The following is a 21,548-nucleotide window of genomic DNA, read 5'->3' as shown; positions in this document are numbered from 1 at the left end:
GTTAACCAGAGTTAATGTGAATAAGGGTAATGAAGTAGAGAGTTACTACAATAACAAGGGAGTTATTACAATAGTAGACTGTGATTTTAAGCTTGGTAAGGAGATAAATGAGGACTTTGGGGGGATGTGGCAGGTGTGGCAGCTGCCCTGGTGAGGGGTGAAAAGTTGGCAGGATCAGTGGATTTTAGGTTCTGATGGGGTTTAAGAGTTGTTAGAGTTGGGAGTGCTAGAGAATGAGCTAGAAAGATAGAAGGTGGTAGTTGAGGAGGATAGTGTTTGAAATAGAGTTTATGGAAGGGTTTAGATTGTCATTAATGACCATGGAAGTACATGTCTAAAGCAGAATGGAGGAGAAAATCATTTTAGGAGAAGAAGTTAAGAAACTGAGGTACCAGGGTGTTGTAAGATAATCTGATCTGGATATGAGAATGGTAACATAGTATAGTTGTATACTGTCATGATTTAGTAAGTGCTCTTTATATATGTTTGTTTTTGATTCTTCTAGTAATTCATTGAAGTAAATAGAATAGGTAGTAACCCTATTTTATAAATGAAGAAACTGAGGACCAAATAAGTTTTTTGCCTAGTGTAGAGCTGAAGTTTGATCTTCTGACTTCTCTTTTTCTTTTCTTTTTTTTTTTAACAGATGAGATGGGACAGGGTGGAATTGGGGGAGTCTTCCTAGGTTGCCCAGGCTGGACTTGAACTTGTGGGCTCCAGTGGCTCCCTTCCCTCAGCCTCAGCCTTGTCAGACTGTAGTTGGGACTATAGTCGTGCACCACCATGCCTGGTGGATTTTTTTTTATAGTGTTCTTTCTACTGTGGTATATACATTGGCTTCTCTTCAAAGAAATAAGTATTGGTATTATTTACAGTATGCAAAGCATTGTTCTCTTTAATACATGGCAGCATTTTTGGCCAGTTAATAATAAACTGGTAGGAAATGGTATGTTTATTAAAGATTATATTTTTTGTTTCAGAAACATCTCAGTGTTACAAACTTAATTGGTTATTTATGACCTCTTGCTGGTCTTTTCACTGTGTATGGGTCTAGCAGAAAATCCCAGTCCATTTCCCAAACATTTCAGTGCCCATTTTTTAGCGTGGCCTCATAAAAGGATAACAAGACAAAAATCAGTCCATTTGTTCCAGTAAAAGAGTAGGTTGGAGAGGAGAATGGTACTTCCGCTGGATACTGTCAAGTTAGGGTACTATAAACTTAACCTTGGCCATTATACCTTCAAAAGTTGACTGCTGTGATATATCTGGTGAGGATAATGTCAGCTACTAATTGTTCATTACATATTACATGCCAGGCCTGGTGCCAAGGCATCTTAGAGATATTTATCTAAGTAACCCTCAAACCGGGTGGTGCTAATACCCCATTTTGCAGATGAAAAACTGAGGCTCAGAGAAATTGAGGCCACATAGTAAACTCAGATTTGAACCTCACTCTCTCCTAAGATGTGACTTTCCCTATGGTTCCTGATGTCTGAGGTATAAGATCCAAACCCACTAACTTAGCTTGTAAAACTCTTAACTGTCTGGTGCCATTTTAACAACTATATCTTTTTTCTTTTCTCTACATTCTGCCATCCTGTGGTTTCTTTTGTTACCTAGATACAGTAGACTCTTTCATTATTGCTTTTGTTTTTTTTAATTTATTTTATTTTATTTTTTTGAGACAGAGTCTCACTCTGTTGCCTGGGCTAGAGTGCCGTGGCATCAGCCTAGCTCACAGCAACCTCAAACTCCTGGGCTCAAGCGATCCTTCTGCCTCAGCCTCCCCAGTAGCTGGGACTACAGGCACGTGCCACCATGCCTGGCTAATTTTTCCTATTTTTAGTTGGCCAGTTAATTTCTTTCTATTTTTAGTAGAGACAGGGTCTTGCTCTGGCTCAGGCCTCGGCCTCCCAGAATGCTATGATTACAGGCGTGAGCCACCATTATTGCTTTTGCATATGCTCTTAGCTATCTAGAATGGTCTTTCTCTAGCAAGTCCCTACTCATTCTTCAAGACTCAATTTGATGTCACCTCTAACATCTTCCCTAGGCAGAGTTAATTGCTTAATTTTCTTTACTCCCAGAGAGCTTTGGTCATATTTTAGTAATAACACTTTTACTAGCAATAGTAGCAGCTAACAGAGCACAGAGCACTTACTCTGTGTTAGGCACTATGTTATGCACTATTATCTCATGTAATCTCCCAGTAGCCCTATAAAGTGGATTCTATTATTGTCCGCAAATCAGAAACTTATCCAAGGTCACACAGCCCACAAGTCAAAGAGCTAGCTTTCAGGTAGTTTGGACCCATCTCAGCCTTTAACCACTGTGTTGTTCTACCTCTTCTTTTGTATACTTTTTATAATTTGTTTTATCTTATCTGGACTTAGAACTTGAATACAAAGTCTTGTTTTATTCATTTTTCTAGTCTTGCGTCAGGGTCTGGCACATAGAAGTTGCTCACATATTTGAATTAGTGGTTGAATAACGGCGTGTGTGTAGGATGGAGAGGCTTTTTAGATTCTGAGAAGAATGTCCAGACTTGGGAGCTCAACTCCATGCTCTGCCATGGATTATCTAAGTTGAACTGTTAGTTTCTTTTCTTTTTTTCTTTTTGAGACAGAGTCTCACTCTGTTGCCCTGGCTAGAGTGCCATGGCATCAGCCTAGCTCACAGCAATCTCAAACTCCTGGCCCCAAGCAATCCTACTGCCTCAGCCTCCCGAGTAGCTGGGACTACAGGCATGCACCACGATGCACAGTTGAGATATATATATATATATATATATATATATATATATATATATATAACTAACATATATATTTATATATATATATATTAGTTGGCCAATTAATTTCTTTCTGTTTATTGTAGAGACAGTGTCTTGCTCTTGCTCAGGCCGGTTTCAAACTCCTGACCTTGAGCAATCCTCCCACCTCGGCCTCCAGAGAGCTAGGATTATAGGTGTGAGCCATCAGGCAGCCACCTCCCTGCCTTTTTGAATGCCTCAAGAATTGTTGGCTGTATTTTGCATGCATTTCTGGAAAAGGTCAATTTCTCCCATGGAGTTTTTAAAAGTTATCATTTATATACATTTTATTTATTTATTTATTTTTGAGCACAGAGCACTTACTCTGTGTTAGGCACTATGTTATGCACTATTAGAGTCTCACTTTGTTGTCCAGGCTAGAGTGAGTGCTGTGGCATCAGCCTAGCTCACAGGAACCTCAATCTCCTGGGCTCAAGCAGTCCTGCTGCCTCAGCCTTCCAAGTAGCTGGGACTACAGGCATGTGCCACCATGCCCGGCTAATTTTTTTCTATACATATTAGTTGGCCAATTAATTTCTTTCTATTTATAGTAGAGACGGGGTCTCGCTCTTGCTCAGGTTGATTTCGAACTCCTGAGCTCAAACGATCTATCTGCCGTGGCCTCCCAGAGAGCTAGGATATAGGCATGAGCCTATAATCTTATCCAATGATATAATGTATATATACATTTTAAATAGAGATAGTCTCACTATGTTGCTCCGGCTGAATTTGAAGTCCTGGGCTTATGTGATCTTGCGTTAACCTCCTGAGTAGCTGGGACTACAGGTATGTATATATATGCCACCACCTCCAGCTAAAAGTTAATTTTTCAGTGCAGTGCTTTTTTTGGAAACCAGTTCTTTCTTGTCCTAATCAAATTATCCATAAAATTTATGTGAAATGGGTGTACATATATTTTTAGAGGAGTGTATGATATGTTCATACCCTTGACCCTATGTTATGTGTTTTCAGATTCTTAGTTATTTGCTGAGATTGTTAGCCAATTGTCTTTCCTACCAATTTACATACAATTGAACTTATAAGGGAAATTTCTTCCTCTGGGTTATTGACTGGTCTCAACAGTGCTTTAAAATAATAATTTATTACTTTGTACCTCTTTAAACCTCACAAACTATGTGGCAGTACTATAGTGGATTTTATAGGGGGATGGGGAGGAATGGGCATAGAGAGAGATTTTGGTAATTTTCCCAAGGTTGTACAACTAGGAAATGATTTCTGGTGTCTCTGACTTCAGAGGGCTTTGGTTTTTATAATAATATACTGGAAATTTAAAATAAGACTGTAATTATGGAAACAACAGTGAAGAATTGAGTTTATAAGGAATTGATCACAGTGGTGTTTTCTACCTTCTAAATTGAAATAAATTTTAAGTATATTAGTGAAATGCCACCAACAATTCTCAGGAGGTCCATTTATTTTTGGATAAGTTTTTCCTCATGGGGCATTTTCTTTTTAAATTTCATCATTTAGGCTAGAATTTTATTTGGAATGTGTAGGGGAGAGAGAGATAGAGATGAAGTCTTATTTATTTGGTGACAGAGGAGGACTGAGTTTGTTCACAGATGGAATATGAAGCTATCTTATCTGGTTCTATCTGCTAAACATACTATTTTTTTGTCCATGACAGTTTAAATCAGCATGATTATATGTTTTGAATTTTAAAAGTTCAATATATAAACAAGTATGTTACTTGAGTTGTGAGATAGGGCTATGGTTATTATATCCACTCAATAACATTAGACAATCTCTAAAGGAATAATGATACATACAGTACAAAAGAAAAAATTTTAGTTGGTGAGATTTAGAGCAGGGAGAGACAGGAAGGTGTACAGTATGGAGCTTAATAGCCAGAGACAGGTGTTAACATGAATGGTACAATATACTGCCAAAGATAAAACTGCTTTAGGCCGGACAGGTGACTCACATCTGTAATCCCAGCACTTGGGAAGGTCAACATGGGAGGATCACTTGAGGCCAGGAGTTCAAGACCAACCTGGGCAGCATAGCCAGACCCCATCTCTAAAAATAAAATAAAATAAATTGCTAGGCATGGTGGTGCACACTTATAGTCCCAGCTACTCTGGAGGCTGAGGTGGAAGGATCCCTTGAGGCCAAGAGTTCAAGACCAACCTGGGCAGTGTAGCTAGACCCCATCTCTTAAAAAAAAAAAAAAGAAAGAAAGAAATTGCTAGGGGTGGTGCCCACCTATAGTCCCAGCTACTCTGGAGCTTGCAGTGAGCTATGATTGTGCCATTGCACAATAACTTGGGTGACAGAGCGTGAGACCCTGTCTCAGAAACAAAACAAAACCCCCCCCCACCTGCTTCAGAGTTGATTCAGGCCTAATCTTGATGGGAAAAGTCAGATGGGCTTTAAAATTTTTCTCCATGTAAGTGTAACCCATATGTTAATAATTGATTTGACTATCAGAAATTTAGAATCCACTTTCTTTGGGCAATATTTTTCATTAAAAATAAAAAAATTTCTTTTTTAGAGACAGGGTCTTGCTCTGTCACCCAAGGCCTCCTCCTGCCTCACCTTTCCTAGTGGCTTTGACTATAGGCATGTACCACCACACCTGGCTAATTATTTGATTTGGGGTTCTTTTTTTTTTTTTTTTTTTTTTTTTTTTTTTTTTGTAGAAACAGTGCCTCATTATGTTGCCCAGGCTGGCCTCAAGCAGTCCTCATTCCTTGGCCTCCCAAAGTGCTGTGATTACAAGTGTGAGCCACCTTGCCCAGCCTTAAAATAAATTATATTAAATTTTAACAGTTATAGAAAGTGGGTGGAGAATAAGATCAACTCTTATGAAGTTTCAATTTTGTGTTTTGCCGTTTGAGATTATGGGCTGTTAATTGTGATCTTTAAGAGTTGTCCTGCCGGGCGCGGTGGCTCACGCTTGTAATCCTAGCACTCTGGGAGGCCGAGGCGGGCGGATTGCTCAAGGTCAGGAGTTCAAAACCAGCCTGAGCGAGACCCCGTCTCTACTATAAAAATAGAAAGAAATTAATTGGCCAACTAATATATATATATATATAAAATTAGCCAGGCATGGTGGCTCGTGCCTGTAGTCTCAGCAACTTGGGAGGCTGAGGCAGTAGGATCGCTTGAGCCCAGGAGTTTGAGGTTGCTGTGAGCTAGGCTGACGCTACGGCACTCACTCTAGCCTAGGCAAGAAAGCGAGACTCTGTCTCAAAAAAAAAAAAGAGTTGTCCTGATAATCCAGCTCTAATTTCTCCCTGCTAATTACCAATACTTAATCACATAAAGGGTACATCTGTGGGATTATGTGGATGCCAAAAACAACACTGGTTAGCAACTAAGATTCCACTTATCTGGATAAATTTAGTGCAATCCCTGTCTCTATTTATACTTAAATGATCACCACAGCTAAATTTGTAATAGAGCAGTGTCCGCATTTGTCCTGTGTTTGGAAGCAGAATCCTTGACCTGTAAGGAACTAGAGTATTTTAATAACATGCAGGGCAGGTCAGCCAGGTTGTACTCCTTTGCAATTAGACTTGTCACAAATTGGACCTTTTTTTGGAGAGAGGAGGCAGTTGAAGGAAAGTCAGCTGGGTGTATGTGTACATATGTGTGCATTTAAAAATCTTTAACACATTTTTTTAGAAAAGTGAAATTGCTTCTGGCCTGATCCTTTTGAGCTTAAATTTTTGATCAGTATAAATGAAAAGCTATATTTCTACCCTGAAAGCAGATACTATTGACAAAGGAAGAGTTGATTTAGATAATGGAAAAAATGTTCCAAGTAGTCATCATTAAGACTAAATTTTAGGAATGCTCTAACATAGGATCTGTGAATTTTTACTAGGATGACCATGTGTTTTGGTTTATGCATTTTGTCCTGGAATAATTACCATTAGCACCCCTTTTTACTCTCAAACTGCCCTCATTTGTATGGTACGTTATATGATTATCTAGCTCTAAAGGGCTTCTAGAGATCTAAGTGAGGTTTTCAAAGCAAGGTAAAGCAGTGGCAAAAACTTCAAATCCTGTCCAGGCCTTCGGATATTCAGATGTTGTTGGGAAAACAGGCTAAGAGACGTGAAAGGTTTCAGGAGTTTTGCAGGGCTTTGCCTTGAAGGAATGTGTGGACATGTTCACAGAATAGAAGCTGCTTCCAACAAAGACAGGCATTGTAAAGGGGGTGTGTCTGCACAGAAACATTTCTTCTTTGCTGCTGGCCATTGCCTTGAGCTTTTTTGCAAGGTAGAAGCTCGGTTTGGGTCCTTGGCAGAGAAGCTGATTAAAATGCCTGCCCAGCAGATAACATGCAGCTGGAACTATCTTAAACTTCAAGGCTATTCCTGCTTTACTCCTGACTACATGTCTCTGTGTTTAGAAGAAGTAGATTAGAGTAGTACACAGACTCAGTGTTCTCATTTTATACATTTTATCTTTAATTTGTATGCTCAGCTAGGTCTGTTTCTAACTTAGGGCTTAACATTATCCTAGAAAAATTTTGTAACCATCTATTCTTGTAAGACAGAATTGGGTAAGGTTCCCCTGGAAACCTCAAAGAATGAGCTGTACACGTTAGTTCTTTAACAAAAGACAACTATTTGCTGTAACAGTAAATATTGATGAGGGATTTCACTCGGGCCTCACAGCTCATGGAAATGCTGGAGGACCCCTGACTCCCCCATCACTTTAAACTGCACTTTGTCTCCATCTCAATTATTTCTACGTCTATATTATTTTTCTATTCCTGTGATTTCCAAATCTCTTGCTGCGATCCTGCCTTGAGGCCTGTTTTGCTGAGATGTCATGCTGTTTTTAGAAAGAATGATCCTAATAAATCTAAGTTCATCAGAATGACTTAAAAATTTTGGGGGGGCTGGTGGGGAGTCAAGAAATAAAATATTATTACCACCACATCATCATCATTACTACTACTGTAGTTGTGAGCTAGGAGTTTGAAATCAACGTTTTCCTTCTTCCTCCTCTTCTTTTTGCTTTTCCAGTATAACATTCAAAAGAGACAAAAGGAATTCAGAGTGGAAAGTAAACCACTTAGTTACCCTTCTCAAAGACAACCACTATTTCCAATTGGTGGAGAGGGGAGTTTTTTTCACAGATGCATTATCCATATACAAACATTCTCTACCTTTACCATCTCACAGAGGGTAGCATGCAAGCACATTTACCAGCACTTTGACACACACCCCCCCCCCCCCACCGTCCATTGCCTGGACTAGAGTGCAGTAGTGTCATTATAGCTCACTGCAACCTCAAACTCCTGGGCTCAATTTTTCTATTTTCAGTAGAGAACAGGTCTCACTCTTGCTTAGCTGGTCTCCAACTCCTGGCCTCAAGCAATCCTCCAGCCTTGGCCTGCCAGACTGCTAGGATTATAGGCATGAGCCACCTCACCTGGCCCTTTTTCCCTCTTAATAATATGTCTTGAAGATTATTCATATCTAGAAAGTTTTTGTTTCAAAGTAATTTTAGATTTATAGAATAATTGCAAAAACAGTAGAGAATTCCACTCGCCCATCTTCCCTTACTGCAATACCCATACAATAACAATAATACAATTATCAAAACTAGGAAATTAACTCTGGTACAGAGTTTATTAACTAAACCACACACCTTATTTGAATTTTACCAGTTTTTCTAATAATGTCTTTTTTATTCTAGGATCCAAGATTCCACATTGATTGCATTTAGTTATTTCTTCTTTGTCTCCTCCAGTCTGTAACAGTTCAGTTTTTCATTGTCTTTTATAACTAGAAGATTGACTAATTCTGCTTTCTTTTTAAAAAAGTTTTTATCTATTAATATTATTTTTAGACCATGGGATCTTGCTACCCAGGCTGGTCTTAAACTCCTGGCCCCAAGCAGTCCTCCCATCTTAGCCTCCCAAGTAGCTGATACTACAGGTGTGAGCAACTTCACCTGGCTAATTCTGCTTTCTATAGAGAATATTGTTTCAGAATTATGGAGGCAAGGTTATTCTTTTTTAAGTCTTTTGGTCTTGTATACTATGGTGGTGGGAATATGGGACTAAGAAGAAGCCTTTGTGAATTTGTGAGTTAATCTCTGTATCAATTTTCTTTTCTTTTTTTCCTTCTGGAGACGGGGTCTTGCTGTGCCACCTAGGCTGGAGTGCAGTGGCTCTATCATAGCTCACTGTAACCTCCAACTCCTGGGCTCAAGTGATCCTCCTGTCTCAGCCTCCGGAGTAGCTGGGACTTGCATGCACCACCCCACCTGGCTAATTTTTCTATTTTTTTAGAGACAGGGTTTCACTATCATGCCAAGGCTCGTATTGGCCTTAAGTGATCCTCCACTCTCAGCCTCCCAAGGTGCTAGGATTATAGGTGTGAGCCACTGCTCCTGGCTAAAATATATAGTTAAAAACAACACAAATGTAAACGAGGATATTGTTAAAAGTTCAGGCTACATTGTTACAAGTAAAAAATGAAAGCCTGCCTTTCTCCATTTCATTCCTTAGAGAGCTAACTATTATTGATCAGTTTGTTACTTTAAAGTTTTGTAGTAAAGTTTTATTTTTTTTTATTTTTTTTTTTTTCTTTTTTTCTTTTTTTGGTATATGCTCACAATGGAATGTAGTAAAGTTTTAAAGTGGACATGCTGTTTGGAAGAAATGCTTTAAAGATGTTGAATATGGGTTTATTCTAATTATTAACTTTTGTGTTGTTTACTTTTAAAAAATACATAGATTTTAATTTTTCAAGTAGTTTTAGGTTCACAACAAAGTTGACCTCAAAATACAGAGTGTTCCCCCCTTCAGAGGCACAGCCTTCCCCATCATCAACATCCTGTACATTTGTTACGATACATTTGTTACAGTACATGAACCAACATTGACACATCATTATCAGCCAAAGTCCACAGTTTATATTAGGGTTCACTCTTGGTGTCATAGTTCTATGGGTTTTCACAAATGTATAATGACATTTATCTATCACTATAGTATCATAGAGAATAGTTTCACTGTCCTAAAATCCCCCATGCTTCACCTGTTCATCCCTTCTTCCTCTCAGATCCCTGGCAACCACTTATTGTTTCACTGTTTCAATAGTTTTGCCTTTTTTCAGAATGTCATATATTTGGAATCATAGTATGTATGTAGCCTTTTCAGATTGTCATCTTTAGCTTAGTAATATGTAACCAAGTTTTCTCCATGTCTTTTCATGGCTTGATGGCTCATTTCATTTTAGTGCTGAATAATATTCCATTGACCGTATCACAGTTTATCCATTTACCTACTGAAGAACACCTTGGTTGCTGCCAAGTTTTGGCAATTATGAACATATAAAGCTGTTACAAATGTCTGTGTGCAGGTTTTTGTGTAGACATAAGTTTTCGACTCCTTTGGGTAAATACTAAGGAGTATGATTGCTGGGTTGTATGGTAAAAATGTTTAGTTTTGTAAGAAACTGCCAGACTGAGTTGTCTTCTCATTCTCTTGACAATGTCTTTTGCAGAGCATAAGTTTTAAATTTTAATGAAGTCTAGCTTATCACTTCTTTCTTTCTTCGATTGTGCCTTTGGTATCTAAGAGTCATTACCAAACCCAAAATTACCTAGTTTTTTGTTTACTTTTAGTTGGTTTTTATGTCATTGTGATGAGGCTGCAATTATTTTGGGGCTAGGTAGAAAATGTTTTATGCTTTAGTACCAAAGATTACTTCCGTTGTGGTTAACATTTTGCTTTTGTGTAGGAGTTGATGGTCTTAATGTTTTTGTGTTAACTTTAAAACAGTCAATTAGCCTTTTTCTATAGGGTAAGTTTAATTTAATTCAGCATAAATCTACAAATTTGTGGAATTTTAGACCAAGAAATGACATAAAAGAGTGCCTAAGCTGGGCATGGTGGTGCATGCCTGTAGTCCCAGCTACTTGGGAGGCTGAGGCAGTAGGATTGCTTGAGCCCAGGAGTCGGAGGTTGCTGTGAGCTAGGCTGATGCAATGGCACTCTAGCCCAGGCAACAGTGAGACTGTCAAAAAACAAAAAGGGGGCCTAGTTCAAGTTCTTCACTTTATAAATAAAGGCAGAATGAAAAATATGATGTGATTTGCTTGATGTCATACAGTGAGTTACTAATAAAAATAGGACTTAGAATGGGTGATAACCAGTTTAAAGAATTCAGATCAAAGATGTATTGAATGGGCTGGACGCGGTGGCTCACGCCTGTAATCCTAGCACTCTGGGAAGCTGAAGCGGGCGGATTGCTCGTGGTCAGGTGTTCAAAACCAGCCTGAGCAAGAGCGAGACCCCATCTCTACTATAAATAGAAAGAAATTAATTGGCCAACTAATATATATAGAAAAAATTAGCCGGGCATGGTGGCACATGCCTATAGTCCCAGCTACTCAGGAGGCTAAGGCAGTAGGATTGCTTGAGCCCAGGAGTTTGAGGTTCCTGTGAGCTAGGCTGATGCCATGACACTTACTCTCGCCTGGGCAACAAAGCAACACTCTGTCTGAAAGAAAAAAAAAAGATGTATTAAATGAAAATTACTTCTTTTGGGTGATAGGTGTTTATTTCTTTGTGATTTAGTGTTGTGTTTCCTAATTTTTAAAAGGGTATGTTTTTTTTTTTTTTTTTTTTTTTTGAGACAGAGTCTCACTTTGTTGTCCAGGCTAGAGTGAGTGCCGTGGCGTCAGCCTAGCTCACAGCAACCTCAAACTCCTGGGCTTGAGTGATCCTTCTGCCTCAGCCTCCCGAGTAGCTGGGACTACAGGCATGCGCCACCATGCCCGGCTAATTTTTTACATATATATATCAGTTGGCCAATTAATTTCTTTCTATTTATAGTAGAGACGGGGTCTCGCTCTTGCTCAGGCTGGTTTTGAACTCCTGACCTTGAGCAATCCGCCCGCCTCGGCCTCCCAAGAGCTAGGATTACAGGCGTGAGCCACAGCGCCCGGCCTAAAAGGGTATGTTTTAATCAGTGAAAAATATAAACAGCTTTTACATTTTTCAAATGTAGCTAATTGGCTTATTTATTAGGACAAATCAAACAGATACATAAATGTTGGTAAGCAGTCTCTCAATTCACAAAGTTCATTATGATTATTTGTACCTTTTTTTTTCTTTCTTTTAGAGACAGGGTCTCTGTCACTCAGGCTGTAGTGCAGAGGTTCGATCATAGCTTCCTGTAATCTTTTTTTTTTTAATTTCAAGAAAATATGAGAGTACAAACATTTTGGTTGCATTTTATATCTTTGCCTCTCCCTAGCAAGGGTTAGAGGTATGTCCTTCCCCTCCACAATAGCTTACTGTAATCTTGAACTTCTTGGCTCAAGCGGTCCTCTGGCCTCAGCCTCCCTGGTAGGCTAGGACTACAGGCATGAGCCACCATGCCCAGCTTATTTGTGGACTATTTCTTTATAGGCTTTTAAAAGTCTGCTGCCATCACTAAAATCAGATACTTAAGATTTCTTTTTTAGTTTTTGCTTTTGGGATTTTTGGGTTTTTTTTCCCGAGACAGGGGTCTTGCTCGGTCACCCATGCTAGAGTGCAGTGGCATCATCATAGCTCACTGTAACCTCAAACTTCTGGGCTAAAGTGATACTCCTGCCTCAGTCTCCCGTGTAGCTGAGACTTCTAGCATTCATCACCATACCCAACTAATTTTTCTGTTTTTTGTAGAAATGGGGCTTCGCTATGTTGCCCAGGCTCGTCTCACACTCCTGGCCTCAGGTGTTTCTCCTGCCTTGGCCTCCTGAAGTGCTGGGATTACAGGCATGAGCCACTGTGCCTGACCTGTTTTAACCATTTAAAAGTATACAGTTCAAGTCATTCATGGTGGTGCGATGCCTATAGTCCCAGGATGAGACAGGAGGATCACTTGAACCCATGAGTTTGAAGCCAGCCTGGTCAACATAGTGAGACCCCTCCCTTTTTTTTAAAGTGTACAGTTCAGTGGCATTAAGTACATTAACAATATTGTACAACCATCACCACCACCATCTATTAGGTCGTTAAATATGAAACGTCCAATTTCAAATCAAAAGTTTAGTTTATTACATCTTAAACAGGAAGCAGTACTATTAAAGAATGAGCACATCAAACTGTCAAACTATTGACACAGTTTTGCCATCTTATGCCAGCGGTAAAGAAACCTAGAGAGCAAGTGGTGATGAAATTGCAAAAGGTGTTTTCCACAGCTTGTTGAGAATTGAATATTTTTCTTTGCAAGAAGTGGTCCAAAGCCTGGAGGAATTGGTAGTCACCTGGTGCAAGGTCTGGTGAATATGGTGGATGACAGCTTCCAAGTCTAGCCTCCATAGTTTGAGCAGCATTGTTTGTGCTCTATATGGTCCAGCATTGTCTTGCAAGAGGATTGGCCTGTCTCTGTTGCCTAGTTTCGGCTGCTTTATAACAAGCCTCCTCATCATTTCATCCAAGTGATTGCAATAGACATCAGCTGTAATCGCTTGACCAGATTTCATGAAGCTGTAGTGGATAATACCAATGCTGGACCACCAACCAGACACTATTAGCTTTTTTTGATGAATATTTGGTTTTGGACTATGTTTTGGCACTTTATCTTTATCTAACCATTGTGCTGAACACTTGCAATTGTCAAAAAGAATCCACTTTTCATCACACATAACAATACGGTGTAGAAATGGTTTGCCTGTATGTCGTGACAGCAAGGAAAGGCAAGCTTTGAGACTATTTCTCTTCTTATGCTCATTTAATTCATGCGGAACCCATCTATCCATTATCCTTACCTTGCTGATTTGTTTCAAATGGTCCAATTTTGTTGGAATAGTAATGTCAAACCTTGCTGCTAATTCACGCATAGGTAGAGATGGATTCACTTCCACTACAACTTTCAGATCATCATTAACCACCTTGGTGTCAGGTCTCCCACGTGGCTCATTTTCAAGATTAAAATCACCAGAACGAAACTTCTCAAACCATTGATGTACTGTGCGTTCATTAGCCACATCCTTCTCAAACGCTTCGTTGATATGTCCAGCTGTCTGCACTGCATTGGTTCCACAGTGGAATTCATATTTGAAAATAACACCAAGTTTTTACTTATTCATGATCACAGAAGTTGCTCTATAAAAATTTTGAAAGATAATCACAAGCCAAACAGTGAGTGCATTTGAAAGACTGAGGATATACCTTCATAATAAAAATAAAACAAGAAGTGTCAAATTGAAATGTCAGAGATAGTAACTGTCAAACTTAGTACTTAAGGAAATTGGACATTTCATACTCAGTAACCTAATAGTTCCAGAAATATACTTCATCACTACCACACAGTTTTAGTACTTAATTGTCCTCTAATGTTTAGCCACCATATTAAGTTATTAGGTTTATAAGAGATAAACAAGACTCAGTTCTTGTCCTTAAGGATTTCATAGTCTGGTGAGGGAGACCTAATATTTATGATAAAATGTGGCAAATTATATGTTAGTGCTCTCTATCAACTTTCATTTCTTCAGCTAGAATTTTAATTTTACTTGAAAAAGCAGAGTAACTTTATTAGGTTTATCAAATTATCATTTCATTCCATACACTGAATTAATTTAGGCTAGACTGAAAGACTGACATCTTTACTATCTTGACTTAGGTCAATTTGGGACCCACAAATCTTCATGCCCTCTACTTTGTAACAACAATGGAACCAGAAAATCAGTATTTCAGTGTAAAGTCACATTATGACCTATTCCTTCCTAGTGAAGCAGGGAGATCTGAGAAAACCATGATTAGAAAGAACTTCCTAGTTCTTTCTATACCTTATCATTCTATACCTATCGTTCGTTCTATACCTATCATTTGGGTTTTTTTTTTTTGTTTTGGAGACAGAGTCTTACTCTGTCACTCTAGGTAGAGTGCAGTTGTGTCATTGTAGCTCACTGCAACCTCCAACTCCTGTACTCTAGTAGTCCTCCAGCCTTAACCTCCTGAGTAGCTGGGACTGCAGTTGTGAACCACCACCTGGCTAATTTTTCTATTTTTAGTAGTGATGGGGTCTTGCTTTTGCTCAGGCTGGTCCTGAACTCCTGAGCTTAAGGAATCCTCCTGCCTCAGCCTCCCAGAGTCGAGGATTACAGGCATGAACCACTGTGAATGGCCTGCACCTATTTGTTAAACTGTTTTGACATATTTGAGTTAAGTGACAGCTTGCTTGATTATGACCAAATGTTGCATTATACAGGCATGTTTATCTTGCTTGGTAGATCATCTTGAAGAATAGTTGCATTTGGAAACTGTTGAGAGGTTGTTTTTTAATTCCTTGAAAACCTGAGTGGTAGCAATTGATCATTTTAAGTTGAATGTTTTAGCAGTTTTAGTTAAAAATAATGTTATCAATTGAACAGTATTATAGATTTTATTTGCATTCTTCTATTGTGACTTATTTTCTTTAGTATTAAAAATTCAATACATCCTCTTGCCAGCCTTTAAAAAAATTCAGTACAGGTCGGGAGTCGTGGCTTACGCCTGTAATCCTAGTACTCTGGGAAGCTGAGACAGACGCATTGTTTGAGCGCAGGAGTTCGAGACCAGCCTGAGCAAGAGCGAGACCCCATCTCTACTGAAAAATAGAAAGAAATTAGCTGGACAACTTAAAATATATAGAAAAAATTAGCTGGGCATGGTGGTGCATGCCTGTAGTCCCAGATACTTGGGAGGCTGAGGCAGGAGATTGCCTGAGCACAGGAGTTTGAGATAGCTGTGAGCTAAGGTGATGTGACGGCAGTCTAGCCTGGGCAACAGAGTGAGACTGTCTCAAAAAAAAAAAAAAAATCCAGTACAATATTGTTTATGAAAGTAAAACCGCATGGCCCTTTGTTTTTAAGATTCTGCAGTGTTCCTAATGTAGTCAGTCTGAGAAAGAATTGATATCCCAAATGGTTGATATTGTCTTGGTTTACAATTTCAACACTTTTCAGGGGAAGAAGAGTTCAGATTACAGATCTTACCCTCCTAATACGTTGTTCTTACAGATTTTTAAAAAGTCTGAATTTGCTGTGCAGTTTTGATTGTCTACTGAAGAATGATTGTAGAGTCTCCTTTTAGGTTTAAAAAAGGGTTAAAAATAACCCCTAGTTTGGTTAGGATATTAATAATTTTACAATTATTTTTTAAAAAATAACTGTAGTTGTCTTTTTCAGGGTAATCACTTTGATCAATATGAAGAAGGACACTTGGAAATTGAACAAGCATCACTTGACAAGCCTATAGAATCGGTAAGATGATCAGTGCTTAATTTTGGGTCTTAGCCAGTTAGGTAGTATTCGTGTGACACTTGATGTGAATGAAGTTAAAATTTATTAGTAACTGATAGTACAGTTTAGAGCTATTTTCTTGCATGCCCTACAGTAATCAGATATAGTTTTGGATATAACCTAATATTTAATATGTTGAGCAATCAGTCCAAAAATAATCTAGAAACAAATTAGAATTTTATAGAAAAATATCTATTTGGCCTGTATTGATATTCTATTAAAGGTAGCAAGTTTAAGTTTAATGTTTTTGTAATTGAATAAAGGAGTGAAATGTATTTTGATCCTTTAATATAATAGGTTCACCTTTCCTGGGCGGTATACTCATGTATGAAATGTTCCATTAGAAACAGTTAAGAAATAATATGTTTTATTTACCAGACTCTTGTGAAACATGGTAAACTTGGTCTCTGTAGCTTAAGAAATGTCTGGTTTTTGTCAAAAGTTGTTTATTTCTCTTTTCCACTGCTTAGTTTTAGACATCTATGATATCAAGCAGTAGAACAAATAGATTTATTTACCTGGCTCTTAATTTTTAAAAATCTTCTTAATTTTTGAACATTTTCATTTTGAAAAATACATTATTTTAAAACAACACAATCCATTGTTAAAATGTCTAAACTTGTCATTGTCAGCATTTAATATTTGTGATTGTATACATATTTTATAAGGGTTTCAGTTGAGTTATTGGTAAAACTTGAATGGGGGAAAAGTCTAAGAAGGAATCTTAATCTTTGTAACAGTCAAGACAATCCCCACTCCCCCTTTAAGAAACACTATTTTTTTTTCCTAAGGAAAATAAGAAGGCAATTTAGAGAGCACAGATATTTTAACTTACAGTGTTTGTTTTAAAATTGTAACATAGTAAAGGATCAACATATATTTATGTTCCTAATTAGGTTGGTGTTGTGTGTGTTTGTGTGTGTGTTTAGATGTTTATAGAAATTTACACAACTTGGGGTGTTCGACATTTTTCTTCCACAGCAGTTGGCCCATATTAGCTAAGCAGCCATGATCTGGTTTGTATTGCACGGTCTGCCTTTTTTTAATTTCTTCTCTAGGGTTTCTTTCTCCCCCAACTCCCCTTCTTATTTCTGTCCTTCTGGTCCAGTGAACACTGCATATAGTACTTTCTGTCTTAATGTGCTGGCATGATGCTAGACTTAGGCATGGCAGTACTTGATGACGCATGTGATAATGCTGCAGAGGGAGAATTCACATTTGATGTTTTGCTGAATGTCCAGTTTTGTGTTTTGACGTAAGGAGAAAATGCCACGCCCACTTTGCTAACTTAAAAATCACTGAAGTTTGTGCCTTATTCCACATTATCTTGTGGATTATCACAAGGCAGAATTTTGTAGTGAAATCTGTAGGTTAGATCAGTATCTTGTACTTGAAAAATAATTTAATTTTTCCTCTTTAAATATTTTTTTGGGTGGTCGAAGTTTAAGAACAGAATTGTCAGAAGCAAGGCCCCAATACCATATTGTGCCAGGTGCATGGTTAGTTAATATTCTTATACAAGCTATAGTTTTGTGGATATGCTGACTTGACAGTAGCAGGAAATTTAATTAGACTAAATTTGCAGCCGAGTATTCATTATTACTATACTCAACAAAGATTTTTAAAAACCACTAAATTAAATATTTAACATTTTTAACTCCCTCTTTTAGGGCTATGTTGAAAGATTTTTAGAAAACTCATTCCTGTGGCACATGAGAATAATGCTATTTTACCTCTCACAGTGTCCAGGATTTTTTCCATCACGTATCATAGGAAGAACACTCAGAAACAGTCTGATTGGCCGGGCATGGTGGCTCATGCCTGTAATCCTAGCATTCTGGGAGGCCAAGGGGGGCGGATTGCTCATGGTCAGGAGTTCGAAACCAGCCTGAGCAAGAGCAAGACCCCGACTCTACTATAAAATAGAAAGAAATTAATTGGCCAACTAATATATATAGAAAAAATCAGCCAGGCATGGTGGTGCATGCCTGTAGTCCCAGCTACTCGGGAGGCTGAGGCAGGAGGATCGCTTGAGCCCAGGAGTTTGAGATTGCTGTGAGCTAGGCTGACGCCATGGCACTCACTGTAGCCTGGGCAACAAAGCGAGACTGTCTCAAAAAGAAACAGTCTGATTGAGTAAAATCATTGTTGAGTAATCTCAATGAATAGGAGTAGAATTGACATATGCCTTATTCATTAAATAGTGTGTCTTTTCCATTTAAAATAGCAAATGGTATAGTACTCAGACTGGATATTTAATTTTCTTATAAATAAATGTATGCTTAGAAATGTATATTATATTAATATATTATACTTCTAATTAAAATTTACTCCTGAAATAAATAAATATATGCATTATTTGTGAAGTGGTAGTTTAGGTAGTTGTAGAAGGAACTTCATAGCCTACATTGTGTTAGATAGAAGTAGGACACACAGATAGGAAGGATCTTATTTCTGCTACCTAATAAAATTTAAAGTTTTAAAAGAAACTCCTATAATGGTTGGCATAAAATTAGGATAGTGTTCCCTCTCCCCCCACTGATGCCCCCTCCAAGAAAAGAAGTCCCCTATCACCTCAGGAATGCCCACCAAATAATAAGTAAATAATGAATTATATGGCTGGCTGGCTATGTTGAGCTGTTTTGTTCTTGGGGGAAATGGCGTTGCTTCTAACACAGTAAAGAGTCTGCCGAATCAAAATCTTTCTCTGCAGCAATATCTATTGAGAGGTGCTGACTGTTTTGCTACAGCATGCAACTCAAAAGTGGCTGGAAATATGCAGCTTTGGGAGTCTACAGATCATTGCAGGAGCTAAAGGTCTAGTCATTTTTTTTTTTTTAACAAAGGTAATCTGCAGCAGCTGGTAACCGTGGAAGTCTCTGCACAGGTTTGTGCCAAGAATATGCCTGTGTGAAGGGTTATTGTGAGTATAGGATTAAGGTCTTTTTGTTTTGTAGTAGGGTAAATTTGATGCAAACCAACAGGATGGGAAATGAAAAACAAAGATATAATAATGTATTATGCTTTTAGTGGACTTCTAAAGCCTAGATTTGTTAGTGAGATGATACAAGTATTTCAATTTCAGTAGGCAGTTGTTGAAAACACATCAAAATCCATCATTTGTAAAGTATTTAGTAATATTTGTTTTAAAGTTTTATTTTTCCTTCTCTATTTCAACCAACCGTATATCTTTCAGTAAGATTTCTGCTCAAGAATCGACCACCTTTCTAAGAAAATTATGAAAGAATTGCTAGACAGCTTGATTATCTGAATTAAAGAGAAATTGGAAAGTGTTAACATTTTATCCTTATCACAAAAACTTTTTGAACTAGAATTTTAAAAGTCATTATTGCTTTAAGAGATTTTTAGGTCCTAGCCAATATAATTCTGACCTCCACATACTTAAAGATAAAATATTTAGAAAGCTTGATCTACAGCCATAGTCCAGGCTAGGATTCCATTATAGTTTCAAGAATTGGTTGATGTTATTTATGGTCCATCATGACCTTTATCAGACTTAGAAGATGAGAAATCAGATGAAAGAATGATTTTAAGCTACATAGAAGACAAAATGCCTGCATCATTGACTTAAAATATGTTGCCATTTTTGCAGTTGAAAGTACAGCTACCCATCAGCCATTAGTTGGTCTTTGCTGTACCTGATCAAAATCCTGTATTTATAGTTGTCAGGTTAATGGAACAGGTTTTAAAAATTAGTGTAAGTTTTCAAACTCCAGTCGCTGATGTTTAGTTTTGTCATCTAGGGATTTAGAAGTATTTGTATATTTGGGTTTTGTCATGTTGCATATCTGTTTAGATCTGTGGACTCCATTAGTTCCAAACTGTAACTCTATAAGACTGCTGATTTGATATTTAGCAGTGACCATATGTGGACTGCACTATAAATATTGTGCTTCTTGGAGCTGAATGGTGTAGCATTACTATATGGCTTTTCTCTCTAGTCCTCATTGTGTCATCTGTAGTAAGCTATAGATTTTTTTGTTTTGGGACTTTTTACAACTTGTTGTTTGCATGGGTTCACCTAGTAGCATTTGGTTCTTGCTTATAGAATCTTTAATACACAATCAGCAAAGCTTACAATCCACTCAAGAGACTTACATTTTTGTCACTGTTGAAAATGGGATAAATGGTATAAATTGAATGTGGCTGTCAACTAAAAGAAAATTCAGTATGGAATTAATATTCATCCATTCATTGACATACCTGTAGTATAGTTTTCTCTTGAGATGTGATATTTTGTTTCCTACTATAAAAACTTGTAGTCAGCTCCATACAATAAAATTTTATCTGTGTTTTGGCAGGCTCCCATCATATAAATTGGTGGTGCTGTAACCAAAATGGTCATTGTTACTCTGGTGGTATACAACTTCATGGAGCAGAGAGGTGTTCCTGGAAAAGTTTCTAGTTGATATTTAAATAATAAATAAAAATGTTGAGGAATAGCTGAAACAGTTAATAATGAGGTATTTTTAATTGCTGATATTATATTTTTAGCATATAGTTAGTTTATAATATACATTTCTTGCCTTCAAAGGTCTTCCCATTTAAAAATTATATCCCTCTTTCACATTTAATAGACAGGAACAAAGGATAAAGTGTAACATTTAAGAGCAGAAATAGAAAAAAAATAAATAAAGGCCAACTGAGGTAATCTAGGTGAAAAAAGTTTAGATTTTCAGCTCAGCTTTGTGGTTTAACCAGAATTAAAACTTCATTTGCAGCTAAAGAACATACTACACTGCCACCATTTTGGTGTCTTGAGCAGAGAGAGTAACAAATAGATGGGAACTCTTTATGAATTATGTAGAAAATCAGCTTTTTGCTTCCCACTCTTGGTCAAAATTCAGTTGCCTTATTAATTTAAAATTAGAATTTCCTCACAATTCTTCCATCTACATTTAAATTATAAACAGCCTACCACTATCATGTATCTTTGTTAGTTATAAACCAGATTGCTTTATAAAAGAAAAAAATTTCCATAAGTTGTTTATGGTTGTATGAGATTATAATTAACACATTAACTGCCAGGTTAGTTGTATTTAACGCACACTAGTTTTCTTTTGTTTTTGTTTTTGTTTTTTTTTGAGACAGAGTCTCACGTTGTTACCCAGGCTAGAGTGCCTTGGCATCAGCCTACCTCACAGTAATCTCAAACTCCTGGGCTCAAGCAATCCTTCTGCCTTAGCCTCCCGAGTAGCTGGGATTACAGGCATGCACCGTCATGCGTGGCTAATTTTTTCTATATATTTTTAGCTGTTCAATTAATTTCTTTCTATTTTTAGTAGAGATGGGGTTTCACTTTTGCTCAGGCTGGTCTCGAACTCCTGAGCTCAAACGATCCACCCGCTGATCCACCCACCTTGGCTTCCCAGAGTGCTAGGATTAAGGCGCCCTGCCTTAACTCACACTAGTTTTGAGCCCAGGGTCTCATGAAGCATATGTAAGT

General features: G+C 37.8%; 1 protein-coding gene across 9 annotated transcripts in view; it reads left to right on the top strand.

Annotated features, from left to right (window-relative positions):
* The window catches only part of GPATCH8 (G-patch domain containing 8), a 96,369-nt gene that overhangs the window by 8,482 nt on the left and 66,339 nt on the right, over positions 1–21,548 (top strand). For 6 of the 9 annotated variants that reach the window (XM_075994618.1, XM_012786737.2, XM_012786736.2 and 3 more), the window contains exon 2: positions 15,968–16,042. In XM_075994618.1, the coding sequence (XP_075850733.1) occupies positions 15,968–16,042 (75 nt within the window). Of the gene's footprint in view, positions 1–15,961; positions 16,043–17,062; positions 17,098–21,548 lie in introns of those variants that run through there. The other 3 variants (XM_012786733.2, XM_075994614.1, XM_012786735.2) reach the window with 2 other exon arrangements.

This window comes from Microcebus murinus, chromosome 18, assembly GCF_040939455.1.
Source record: "Microcebus murinus isolate Inina chromosome 18, M.murinus_Inina_mat1.0, whole genome shotgun sequence".
Classification (NCBI taxonomy): domain Eukaryota; kingdom Metazoa; phylum Chordata; class Mammalia; order Primates; family Cheirogaleidae; genus Microcebus; species Microcebus murinus.
Note: the sequence above shows the minus strand (reverse complement) of the source record. Positions and strands in the feature narration are given on the sequence as shown.